This window comes from Polyodon spathula, chromosome 5 (assembly GCF_017654505.1).
Source record: "Polyodon spathula isolate WHYD16114869_AA chromosome 5, ASM1765450v1, whole genome shotgun sequence".
Classification (NCBI taxonomy): Eukaryota; Metazoa; Chordata; class Actinopteri; order Acipenseriformes; family Polyodontidae; genus Polyodon; species Polyodon spathula.
The window spans coordinates 41,560,012-41,573,240 of record NC_054538.1 but is presented as its reverse complement, the minus strand read 5'-3'; the positions used below and the strand labels follow the sequence as shown (position 1 = coordinate 41,573,240).

Genomic DNA, 13,229 nt, shown 5'->3' with positions numbered 1-13,229 from the left:
ACACACACACACACACACACAAACACACACACATGCACGCACACTAACGACATGCCCCGTAGCCTTACAATACACACAACACTAAACAAGACATTACAAACAAGCAAACCAGACAAACACATAGTCCAGGACGCCAGGGCCGTTACAATACTTTTGCACTGTGACAGAGACAGAATGATTCTTGGTGATAAATCTTCCTCCCAACCTGTGAGGGAGCTGTGTAAAGGGAACAGAGTGCCCTTGACTGGAATGCCAGACAATCTGATAGTCGGTCATCTAGAAAGGTGGCTGAACTACGATACACTAAACCATCGACCTGCTAGGGAAATGACGTGGCAGCCGCAGATTGGAGGAGTGGTTGCACTAGTTAACCAAGGGGTCACGATTGACGGCACAAAAGGGGGTGTAGCGAAGTGATCTGTTTCTTAGTATGGTTAAAGCTGAACCAGAAGGAGACTGTGCATTGTAATTGTGAATGTTTTGTTTTGTTTTTTGTTTTGTCGTGTCTAAGGAATCAGTTTGTTTGTTTTTATTAGACAGCTGAACACGATCTGGAGCTGTCACCAAAGGCCAGCACTTACCTGGGCAACACTTTACTATTGTTTCACAAATAAACTGTATTTACACCATGAGCACTCACAGTGAATTTGTGTTTGTGTTTTGTGTTACATGTGGGTGTTTAGGAACGGGACTATTATTATTTCAGGATCAACCCGTGGATTAAAACAGAGCAATACATGCCACTGTATTGCCTGTTAGCATTGGTACTGTTTGCTGTATTTGTGTCATCAGACCATTGGATTTACAAATAAAATATCATTGCACCTGGTTATCATTATCTGTCTGTTCATTGATCGCTGCTGCATTCCTGTACCTGCACACTGTTAACCACTTTGTCACATGCACACATAACTTTAATGTAACATAACTTTACAAAAAAAACTTAAAAAAATAATAGAAACATACAATTCAAAAGACATGCTAATGCATAGAATAGCCTGTCTTCTGAAGTGTTACCCTTTTTTGAGGGAGAATGGGTTTAGTGGATCAGCCATTGTCCTTTGTAACAGAAATAACCCATAATAGAGTTATTGTGTTTACAATGGTGCCTCAAGACAGTAGCATTTGCTGCAAGCTTTTCTTTCGCACTAAGAAGAAGCACCTTGAAGTTTTGCTGTTCAGACGGAATTCCCAGTCCTGGGTTTAAGAATAACCAAGTACAGATATTGAAAAGAAAAAGTTTGCATTTTACTGATTTAATACTAAACTAAAATACTCTATTCTATTCTATTTTATAGCTGCTGTTGACACATCTATACCGAAAACTTTGCTCACCAGCATTAAATGTAAGTCGACTTGTATTGTTATTTTATTGAATTTTAATGATTAATTACCATTTTGTTGGTAGTAATTCAATGATGCATGGACTATTTTCTGCAATGAATAAATGAAGTGGAAGCAGCATCAATTACACAAGTTCAATATTGTTTGCACCAAAAGACCATGCCCATGGTCATGATTTATGTTGCACCCAGCTTATTATTATAGTTATTGACAAATTAGTAGTGTGCGGGAACAAGGATTCTCTAAAAGAATTAGGCCTTAAATGTGTGGGTAATGTAGTTTTTTTAGGGCTCCTGAAAATATACAGTAACACAAATAATTACATCTAGAATTAAAATTAGCTGTTCCTGCCAGCAATCACAGGTGTGGCCATTCCCACTTTGGTAATTGATGCTAACTGGGGAGTGGCCACATGTATAAAAGCAATGAGAAATCCTTTGTCTGAGAGAGGAGCTTGAAAGGCGTGCTGGTGAGTGTGTTTATACTGTGTTTTGGAGAACTTAGTCAGTGAAGGCTAATGCCCTGCCTGACAGCCAAATTGTTTTGTTTACCTTTTATTTGTGCCAATTTATGTGTTCCTGTGTCTTTTATTTTTTTGTGTATTTAAAGTGTGGAACTGTGCTTAAACTGCAGCTTTTCTTGTCTGTGAGTTTCATTATTGACCCTATCCTGCTACATTTAGTGTCAGAGTAGGATAGCGCCCCCAGAAGACTCAGAGCAGGGCTGGAGTTTTAAAAAAAAAAGAAAGGAAATAAAAATGGACAAACTAGCAGAGGAGTGGGAGCAGGAGCAGAGGTGTCTGCAAGCTGAAGGGGCTGACATTTGTGGAGCTCACCTGGAGTTTGGCAACCACAAAGAAGTGCCCCTACAAAGACCCCCAAAGGGAGGTGCTACCTTCCTGAGTGCCACAGCCATTCTCCAGTGCCAAAGAGGGATAATCCACTGCTGTCTCCACAGCCAGAAAGAGGAGCCATTGCCATCTCCAGAGCCAAAGGGGAGGAACTGTTGTGTCTTTAGTGTGGGGAAGGCGAGCTGAAGGGGAGCTGTCTCCAACACCCCAGGGAGAGGGCCCGCAGTCTCTAGCACCACAGGCAGAGGCCTGCTATCTCCATCACCCAAAGGAGAGCCTGCACGTCCAGAGGGTCCAGGGCCTGCATGTCTAGACTGCCCTGCCCTTCGACCTGCCAGAGAGACCCGTCTTGCAACCTACGCTGGCTCTGCTGTCGGCGAGCCCTGCGGTGTGGCCTGTGCTGTCACTGCAGGGCTAACTGGTGACATGGCTCTCATTGCCGCTGCTGGTGTGCCCCGTGTGGTTGCTCGCATTTTCGCTGCCGGTGTACTCTGCGCCATGCCTACCCCCAGTGTACCCAACATCGCCATCGCCCCTACTGGTGTGTCCTGTGCTGATGCCCCTGCTTTAGTCCCTGTGCCGCTGCCAGATTCGCCACATGCATCTTAGAAGTCAATAAAAGTCTGTCCCACAGTACAATATCAAATAACCAGAAACCACTTATTATAAGAAATATATTCTTTATTGGAGAAATGAAGTTCACAGACTTTTTTTTTTTAAAAAGAAAAGTGAAATAAGATCAGTTAATAGATCAGGTATCTGCTGGATTTCCTAAAGTTTTCTGTTAATTCATATATATAATATATGGCTATATATCATCTATATATATATATATATCTATATATATATATATATAATATATATATAATTCCACTGATTTCCATTGGTAGGTTCTGGTTCTGGGTGGTTTATCAATTGTTATTTGTTTATTTTACAGATGTCTTTATTCCAGGTGACTTACAATGTCACAAGAGCGATTTATTTGTATGGTTGTAGTTGTATTTTACGTGTTACAATACCTGATAACAATATACAGACTATGTTTTGTGCTTTAGTTAAAAAATGACATTTTCTATCAAGATTGTGAAGTAGGTCTGATGGAATTTCAATAATTTCTCTGGTTTATTGACTTCTCAAGGTGCATTCTAACAAAGTTAATGTTGCTCCTTGGTTTTTTAAGTATATCTGTTTTATGTTTCTTCTCAATCAATGTCATCTTTGAAGTAAATTTGAAATCTGAGGGCTGTGTTCATCTTGCTTGTACTCATTTTTCAGCAATTTCCAGTTAGGGATTCCTATTATCTCTTTTATATCTAATAACATTGTCTGGACAGTCTCCATCTTTAAATTCCACTCCACTACCATCCACCGAATAAGTGGAGTCTGTGGATCCCTGGTCATTCCCATCTGACCAAAGAAAATGCTACATGTAGGGGATATAAAACGACATGAAAATAGACAAAAAAACATGGTCTTGTAGTTGATTACATTTACAGAGTCTTCCAAATGATATTTCAAATACACGGAAGTCAAAATACAAGGTCTGTGGACATTCATTCTAAATTGACATGTTTTGGTTGGGGAGAATACCAATGTTTAATTCTAAACTTTTTATGTGTGAAATACATTGCTAATTGCCAATTATTCTTCATATGAATTAAAGTGGTGTATTATGAAGCATTCCCTCTTCAAACAGTATTGACCACAGTGCTCACTTGGAACACTGTAGGAATATGTTGGCTGTTGTGGTTTTTTTCTCTTCACATTCAAGCATCATGCTGTTTAATAATAGATAACCATAGCAGTTCTTTAGTTGAACTAATCTGACATTCAAGTAAGGAGACGATTCTTCATCAATGAGAATAGCCCTGAGGAGTCCTCTGGCAAGAAGAAATATCTGCTAAAAATACTTTTAATAACATACATTAGCTGATATCTAAATATAGACAATGAAATATTAAACTGTCCGCTATCACAGTTTCTCCTAATTTTATTAAAATAACCATTGGTATTAAAATCTTACATACATTTACTAACATGATAAACCATGGATACTCTTTCAAACAAAATAGTCTGCAGACATTGCAAATAGTCTGCAAACCCTGCAAATAAAATTTCAGCTACAACTATGTAGTAAATCAGTTTACTGTAAACGGCAGGATTTATAATTGTATAAGATAGCAACAATCAAACCCTATAAACAGTTTCAGCAATAACATAAGCAAATAATGTAGTAATAATGGATTTGAAGAGTCAATACGGTTTATTAGATAACTATGACAACTAGCATTCAATGCCTTAATAGTATTCAGGTGTCAGTATCAATTTTTCATAGTAAACTGTAATAATAATCCCCTCTTCAAATATACGTTAGTACAAACATAACAATATACTTAGGTTAAATTCCCCAATTTACTGTAGTTTAAAATTCCCATTGGCAGGATGTTATTTTATTCAAACAAAATGTATTTTCAGTCTCCCCACAGAAAGCAAACATGTCACGCATTGCACAGCGTGTACATTATCCATTAAACTTAATAAAAAATTATAATAAATATTGGTAGAACAGTTAACCCTCATTTATTCAGAACATGTCAGGTGCATCAGGTCTAATTTTCACACAAGCTGTTTATTTTCACACGTGCTGTTTAAAAGTAATTTTATTCACAGTAAAACAGATTTAAAAGGCACTGCTTATCAGCATGACATTCAGTACTGCATCTCTACCCTGCCCCACCCCTTGTTCACTGTATTTATCATATATTTCTTCATAGTCATGCATACTGATAAATCATCTCCTGATCACTTTTATCACCAAACTTCTCAATAATGCTAGCCAAGTCATTATTTTATTACTATAACATTTCAAAAAGCTGTCTGTGGTTTTCTATGAGTGCTGGATGTGGAAGCAGCTATCTTGTTTGTTTATGTCTGTGTTGTGTCTGGTGAAGGGACAATGTGTATTGCTCAGATCTGCCTCCTTTATTTTTTTTGGCTTCTCTCGGCCATTGAAAGCCTTTCTCGGCTTTTTCCGGAGAAAACCTGACTAGGGACCTGTGATTGGCACCTTTTTGATGAGGTCGGACCAGAAAGGAAAAATTTTTTGCATCACAGCTCCTGGATGTAAACAAATCTGGGATTCATTTTTTCATATATACACAATGTCACAGAATCGTTTTGATTCGAGAAAACTTAGAAACATTTGCCCACAACAGTGGAGCTGCTACTGTTTTCCCCACAGAGTCATGCAATAGAAATGGTAACAGTATTATTATTATTATTATTATTATTATTATTATTATTATTATTATTATTATTATACTTTATGTAGCTGACACAGCTTCGTAACCAGAGTGCTGACCAAGGTCACACTGAGGTTTCAGGATCTAGCTGGCAGTGTTTGTATGACTGCTTGGTATTTACTGTTTAACCTCCTGTGGCAAAGTGGCTAGTGGAGGGGAACAGGTATAGCGGTGATGCGATGCAGGAGTAACAGGCAGACAACAGTTTCCAGTGAAAAGGTGCTTTTATTTATAATCCAGGTCTGGTGACCGTCTAATAATAAATCCCCGGCGATACACAACCATGTGTAAAGCACGGAGATAACAAAACAGGGCACAGTCCAGAATAAAAATGAACCCACGGTCAGCAGTCCTGGGTGAGTGCAGACGTGAGGGTGCGTGGTGAATACACACATACAGTGGTGTGCAGGGGTGCTCCGGACAGTGCTGACCCTTTGCGACAGCTCTGGAGTAGTGCTCTAACTGTCTACAGTGAAATAAACACAGACAGTTAATAAACAAACACAACACGTAATCACAAAAACACTGCGAGTTCCACTCTCACTCCTTCTTCCTCCAAAAGTTCTACCCAAACGAAGGAAAAGATCAGCGTTACCCTGGCCCCTATATGTAATCCTGCATGATATCTAGGTAAACGGTTGCAGCTGCCTTATTACTTGCAGATGCCTCTCGTTTACCTTTCAAATCAATACGGTCTTACAACAGAGTCACGCTTCTTTCCAGGCTGACCCACTTCCCTGACCCGGAAACGAACTGTCAGGCCAGCCCTTCCAGATACTTCTCCTCTCGTTCTTTAGTGCCCTCACAGGTCGGGAGGAAGATTCATCACCAGAACTCATCTTTCCATCACACCTCCAGATCTATGTTACGCAGCAAATCAACAGAGAAAATGAAGGAGTCTTTTGTACTTTACCCAAATTTTTACATATGCATCAGCATTGAGGATGCAAAAAAAACAACCAAGGACACGGCCTTGGTGTTCTCATAGCTAGTTACGGCCGCGAGCTGACACTACATAATATCCAGGAGAGACTTGCAAGTTCAATAAGGAGGATGTGTCAGGTGGCATTCTTACAAAATTCTGCTGTATGCATCTATAGCCTTTTATGTTTCCATTTAAATATGGTGTTCCTGCTATGCAAATGTTAGATATGATGTTCATAAATAAAACTTTTGGGTTGTATCCGATAGTTTATCTTTCATTTTCTTAAATATTTCATATTTTCAAGAAAGCAGCAATTGATGTTTACTAGTGCTTGTAGCATAAGTGATGCTGCTTTTAAGGCAAGCCATGTGATTGCTCACAAAATAGCTGTTTCTTCAAAACCATTTTCTGATGGAGAGTTTTGGAAGAAATGCTAAAAGCTGCTGAAATAGTGTGTCCTAGGAAGCAGCAATCTTTCTCCATCAAGAATATCAACAAATCAAAATGTTAATCTCAACTAAACTCGATACTCAAGCTATCCTCAGCCCAGTCATTTGATCCAGATGTTGATGTGCTGGTTCAAGCAAAGGTTCCAGGTATCAGAAACAGCAGTAGCAGTCACTAATGTTCTCTGTCTTTGTCTTTTTAGTGAGTTCTAAATAAAAAATTGATCAGTATCTATTTATATTTACCTTTTTTTTTTTTTTTTTTTTTGACATGCTGGGGCGAACATGAATTTTCATGTTTTGATATGCGTTCAAGATTTAGATATTTGTTTGGATATTCTTTTAAAAACGTTACCAAAGCCATTATATGTAACATTGTATTAAAGTTAAAAAATATCCCAGAAGTAAGAAGGGTCTTATTTTACCTTCGTGAATTAACTACAAAAAAAGAAAGCAATAGTTAAATCTTCTGTGTATTTTAAGTAAAAACAAAGTTCAAAAAAGAATTGCTGCCCTTGCTGTGTCTTCGCAATAACCAAAGTGGTCATAAACATGTTTTCATAAAGTACAAACATTGGTTTTTAACTTGAATAAACACTTCAAAAAACCTTAAAAAGAGGGCACTGTACAAAAACTAGGATTGCATTATGAAAGAAAATTAAAACATTGATTAATATGAGTTTTGCAAGTATGACCTGTATCATAATATTGCAGACAGAAATGGACCCAGATTGTAGCAGCAGTAAGAATCCAAGCGTGCAACTTTTATCTTCCAAAATAAAGTGAACAGCAACACTCACCAGTGCTCAGGGCTGCAGCAGTGACAATAGCAAGCAGGTGACAAGTAAGGAAAAGCGGCTGAAGTGATTACAATTGTTTTAGTTCAATATTTCAATGTCAGTCTATATTTTATTCTTTGAGAAGTGAACTTCAATGCAATGGTCCAATGCTATTTTAATAATAGAACACAGGCAGTTATTCCCACTAAAACAGCTACTGATTGACTATGACAAGAGCAAAAAGTGCAAAAACTGGGCAGTAATGCTTAGTAAGTGAACGTTGGCTGTTCCTTAAAGATACTTTGTTAATTAGGGGTGTTCCAAGTATGTAGTATAAACGAGTATCCTTAATGAGCATCATTAATTTTTTAGTATTAAATAATTTTTTAGTTTAGTAGTATTTTTAGTATGAGTTATACACCAGCACAAAACTTATTGCTCTAACTACATACTGTGATATAAATACACATAAGGACTTCCTTTACTTATATCACTGTAAACTAATGTTAAAGCAATGTCTAATCACTTTATCAGTGCCAGAGATTAGTAGTACAATAGTCTCCGGCTAAGAAAACATCCCCCAGTTAGCAAGCAAAGTGTTGTCTTAGTGGAAGTGTTCTCTAAGAGTTGACCACTGGACACAATATGCCAAGGCCAATCACGACATGAATCAGTAAATACAAAAGGCCTCATTCACTAAATAGCAGTAACATGTTTTGCATGTAGTAATCCTCTTTACTGCATGCTTTGTACACTTGCTGTATTCACTAACCAGTGGCAGGCTACCTAGCTAGTGGAATAACGCATGTGGGAAAAGTACCGCGTTCGAGTACTTTAAATATAATGAAAAATGTTAGTGGGTGGAAATGTATGCATATTACGTCACAAAATACCGCAAGAGAGGTACGCAAACCATATTCACTTAAGAATGCTAACTTTACTAGGTGCCTCAGCGTGTGTGAAAAGTACTAGTTATTGAAACTAGACGGTGTCACAGAACGAGCTGCACAGGAGAGCGAGAAGAAGAGTCAGGGATAGAGTATTTTGGACCAGGCAGACGTTACTAGGGCTGTGTGAGGAGGTGGTAATAACTAGATACAGAACAGATCATACTTATATGTCGGAAAATTCACAATATCACAAATTTCACAGAAATAGCGTATTTAACTGCCTATCATGAAAAATATGCATTTTATTTTCCTTACAGTATTTTAAATTACTCTTCACCTCCAATGTTCATTTCATATTTGCATCAAGTAGAAGCAGCGCTACAGTAACTGTACATGGTCCGGCATCAAGGCCATGCATTTTGGTTCAATGGGGTCAAACAAATACTGGCTTTGTGATTGGTGAATTCCTCATACTGTACAATGACATGTGAGGCAGAGGCAGGAAGTTTAAAATGTTAATTTAGTTATTGTTGATTTATTATATTGCAATGTATGATTAACATTTAAAATGCAAACAGATGACAAATCAAAAAAAGCTCAACTCATTTCAACAGAAGATTGCGTTCAGAGCTACAGAAAGGGTATTTTGCATGCAGATGGTGGGATATATTTTTTTTTTTTTGCTCAATTTGTAATCTTGAAGTAGATTACTTGGTAGATACTCTGCGTCTTGACTGTTAACTACACAGCAGTATAGGTCAGGCTGTCATTAAGATGATTGTGAAGAATGGTTGATTTGCACTGCCTTTGTAATAGACAATGTAACAGAAGGGGAAACACTAGCTATTTATGTCTATGCTTAATTATATAAGTTAATATGTGATTTTTTTTTTAAATTAATATTGTTTTTTTGTTTGTTTGGTTTTTTTTGAGGTTGCTAGGGTCCAGTAGCATGTATGATGTTATATAATTTACAAATAATTTGACGGTATGTGTGGTTTTAAAACTTCAAAATAAAATAATTTCTACATACTGCTAGAAATGTACAGTGTGTATAAAGGAAAACACAAAAGCTTCAGTTTTATCATTTCAGGTTTGCAGTTAACGTTTGTCCCGTGTTTAATATTTGGGGATTAAAAGCAGCAAAATTGGCTATGGGAATTGCATGTTATTTTAATTAAGTTGTCAACATACATTTTAGGTTTACAAAACTCAAAAATGTTGCTGAATCATTCAAGGTTGTTTTTAGAAAATCTGTTTTGTCTGCTTGTTAACGACTCTTGTTTCCAGCAAACATTTGTTACATTTTTAAAGACTATGTCAATAGCGACTCAAGTTCCAATGTTACATTTTAAAGAGTTGTAGCTGGGGTACATGTTAAAATGTTTCAGCCTTGGTTTGTGGGTGATGTTCTTGATGAACTGTCAATAATACATGTTAGGCTAATTATATTTTACAGTAGAATATAATGAAATAGAATATGAGTTTTCTGGTGTGTTTTTTTTTCTTTTAATAAAATGGCAGTTTTGTGACACTCTGTAAAACATGATGTTCTTTTTGATTGTCATTCGTGAATTTATTTTTAAAAATACAGTGAATTTTCCAGGCCCTTACTTATATGAGATCAAATCTTATTTAGCCACTTACAGATAGGAGTCATGCAGTGCCAGGTCTAACCCATGTTCTCCTGGCGTTTACAGCAGGTATAGAATTCCCTGTTGAAATGCATCAGGAATTATATCCTAGAGAGACATATGCTCTCCATGATATAAATGTGACCTTTTACAATGTTTCTGGCTTTCCAAATGCTTTGGGGACTATTGATTGCATCAATGTAGCACTGTCACCACCGCAGGATATAGAACATATCTTTCGTAATAAGAAGCATTATCACTCCATTAATGTTACAGCTGATATTAATGTACTCCATTAATGTACAGCTATCCTGGCACAGCACACAACTCGTACATCCTCAGACAGTCCGAGATATGAAGATTATGTGATAGATATATATGGAGCTGGTTAGCTTCTTGTCCTATGCAACAATTTTGGCTGTTAATATATTTATATAGTCACCATGTACATGTGATATTTAAATAGCTTTATAATATACAAAAACAAATTATGGAAACTGTCCAATACATTAATGTACAGAGAGTTGAGGTGCAGTCATAAATACAAGCAATCAAATGACATCACTTTTTAACATTTAAAAAGTAATGTTTCGCCAAACACTTTTTGAGATGTAAATAGCGAACTTTTAATTTATTTGAACTGCAGAGTTAAACATAAATGTTCCTGTAGCGGGGAGAGATCTGTGCTGACTCTGCTGCCGTGTTCACAGTACTGCAGGAAGAGGGCGGCAGCCTTCCAACAACCGCCTGTGAGTCATGGCAGTGACACGGGGAGGTGGGAAGGTAGGTGTGTGGACTTTCCCCCTCTCTGAATGGCTGAGAGGAGAGTCTTGGCAGATTGCTAGCCCTATATAAAAAATGCTCTGCTGTTTCCTCAGGTCTGCCTTTGTAGACGCGCTGTGTGTGTGCGGAAGCGCTGGTCGAGGACGGAGAGACCAGCTGAGAACAGCGAACAAGTCAGATAGTGACATAGGGGAACCCTTGGGCAGACCCCGAACTATTGTGTAGAGCAGGCAGGCAGCCGACAGAGTAGGACGATGATCCGGGTCGTGCGGGTAGCGGCGACCGGGATAACGCTGCCGAGTGCAGCACCTTTTATTTGTAGTTTTATTTTCTCTTGTTCTTTTCGCCTTCTGTTTTCATTATTATTTCTTTGAGCACCTGCGAGTGCACTTGCTGTTTGCTTACCAGCTGTGGTTTTTCCGTGGTGCTGTCTATCATCATTGATAGGCAGCCCACGGCCAACAGTGCCCTCTGCCGGAAAAAAGTAAGAACTGGTCTAAAAATAAAACTGGGCACCTGTGTGGTGTTTTCAATTACACCTGTCTGTCTCCTAGTCAGTGAATTACCCACATTCCTTCCACAGTTCCATTAACAATTAATTTCTCAAATTTGACAGTCTCGCAGGATGCGTGAATCTTTAGGGCAAGCAAGACACCCCCTCCTCCTCCTCCTACGCTTCTTGTTAAAAAACTCAGAGCCGTACTTACCTTTTCATTAAAGTGTCCTTACATATTATAATAAAGTGTGTGTAAACCTTGTGCATAATTCTGCGCAATTTGAAAACTTGCAAATGAATCATTTAGCTTGCTTTTATTTGTGCATATAATTAGCTTAGTGAATAGAGCGACCAGTGCTTCATTTTTGAGAGCGGAGTCGCTTTCCCCTGCCATGCCGAGACAGCCCAACACATAGTAAAAATTCAGCAGTTCTAATAGTAATTCTGAATTAATTTTAACACAGTGGTTATTAACATATTAACAAGTTTTAAAAAAAATGGAGCAGACGCTCTAGATTACTCTCATGATGACAAATCCATTTGAATTTGAGTTTGACGACGATGAGTTAACAGGTCTGGATGGTTTGGTGGTGATGTCACAGACCAGGAAGAGACAGACAAGTACTGCAGGCTGAAGTGCTGAGCACGTATTTAATAAATAAAATAAATCAATGGTTTAAAAATAATAATAATAATAATAATAATAATAATAATAATACTTTCCACAAAATGAAACACTTTCCACAACACAAAATGGCACTGTGGCCCAAAATAAACAGACACACACAAAACACTATACAAAACAAGTATTGCACTGGTGTAAAGCCAGCACAAGCAACAATTGTTATAATATTTTCTAGATTTACTTTTTTTCTTTCCTCCTCTGAACAATCCCAACTCCGGTCAGCAAAAGCTTTTGGGTTTTATATTGTGGTTAATGGATTAACAGTCTAACAATAAGCTATTTTATCCCTCAACCACACTCTGCACAGGATTTCTGATATGTGTGGTCGACAGCAAATTTGTCAAGAAATCATTAGGTGTCGACAATACATTCTCATGAGATTGCTGGATGGGGAATTTTAACCCCATCCATGCTGTAAAACAACAATATAAAAATATCATTTTAAAACAAACACAAAACAGTACATTTAAATAATAATACCAAAAAGGCCATTCAGCTCATTTATTATAGTCCAGTTCCTAATAGCTGATTGATCTAATATTTTTTTTTGTTTATCTACACATCCTACCCCACAACTTCCAAGTGAAAAGAAAAATATTCTAGAAATTTGAAGAAAATCAATTAAAAATAAAAACTGAAATAGCTTGGCTGGATAAGTGTCCACCCCCCTTGTAATAGCAATCCTAAATTAGCTCAGGTGTAACCAATCACCTTCAAAATCACACACCAAGTTAAGTGCCCCCCCCCCCCCCCCCATGTTAAATTGTAGTAGATTCACATGATTTCAGGATAAATTCAGCAGTTCTTGTAGGTTCCCTCTGCTGTGTAGTGCATTTCAAAGCAAAGACTCAACCATGAGCACCAAAGCGCTTTCAAAAGAACTCCAGGACAAAGTTGTTGAAAGGCACAATTTAGTTATTGTTGAAATCCCACCATCTGCATGCAAAATCCCCTTTCTCTAGCTCTGAACGCAATCTTCTGTTGAAATGAGTTGAGCTTTTTTTGATTTGTCATCTGTTTGCATTTTAAATGTTAATCATACATTGCAATATAATAAATTTATTATCAGGGGATGGGTATAAAAAAAAAAATATC

The 13,229-nt window shown here is 37.6% G+C and overlaps 1 protein-coding gene across 2 annotated transcripts in view; it reads left to right on the top strand.

Annotated features, from left to right (window-relative positions):
- The window catches only part of LOC121315971 (spermatogenesis-associated protein 7-like), a 117,990-nt gene that overhangs the window by 16,651 nt on the left and 88,110 nt on the right, over positions 1 to 13,229 (top strand). For both annotated transcript variants that reach the window (XM_041250616.1, XM_041250615.1), the window contains one exon: positions 1,299 to 1,346. In XM_041250616.1, coding sequence (XP_041106550.1) covers positions 1,299 to 1,346 — 48 coding nt within the window. The remainder of the gene's footprint in view (positions 1 to 1,298; positions 1,347 to 13,229) is intronic.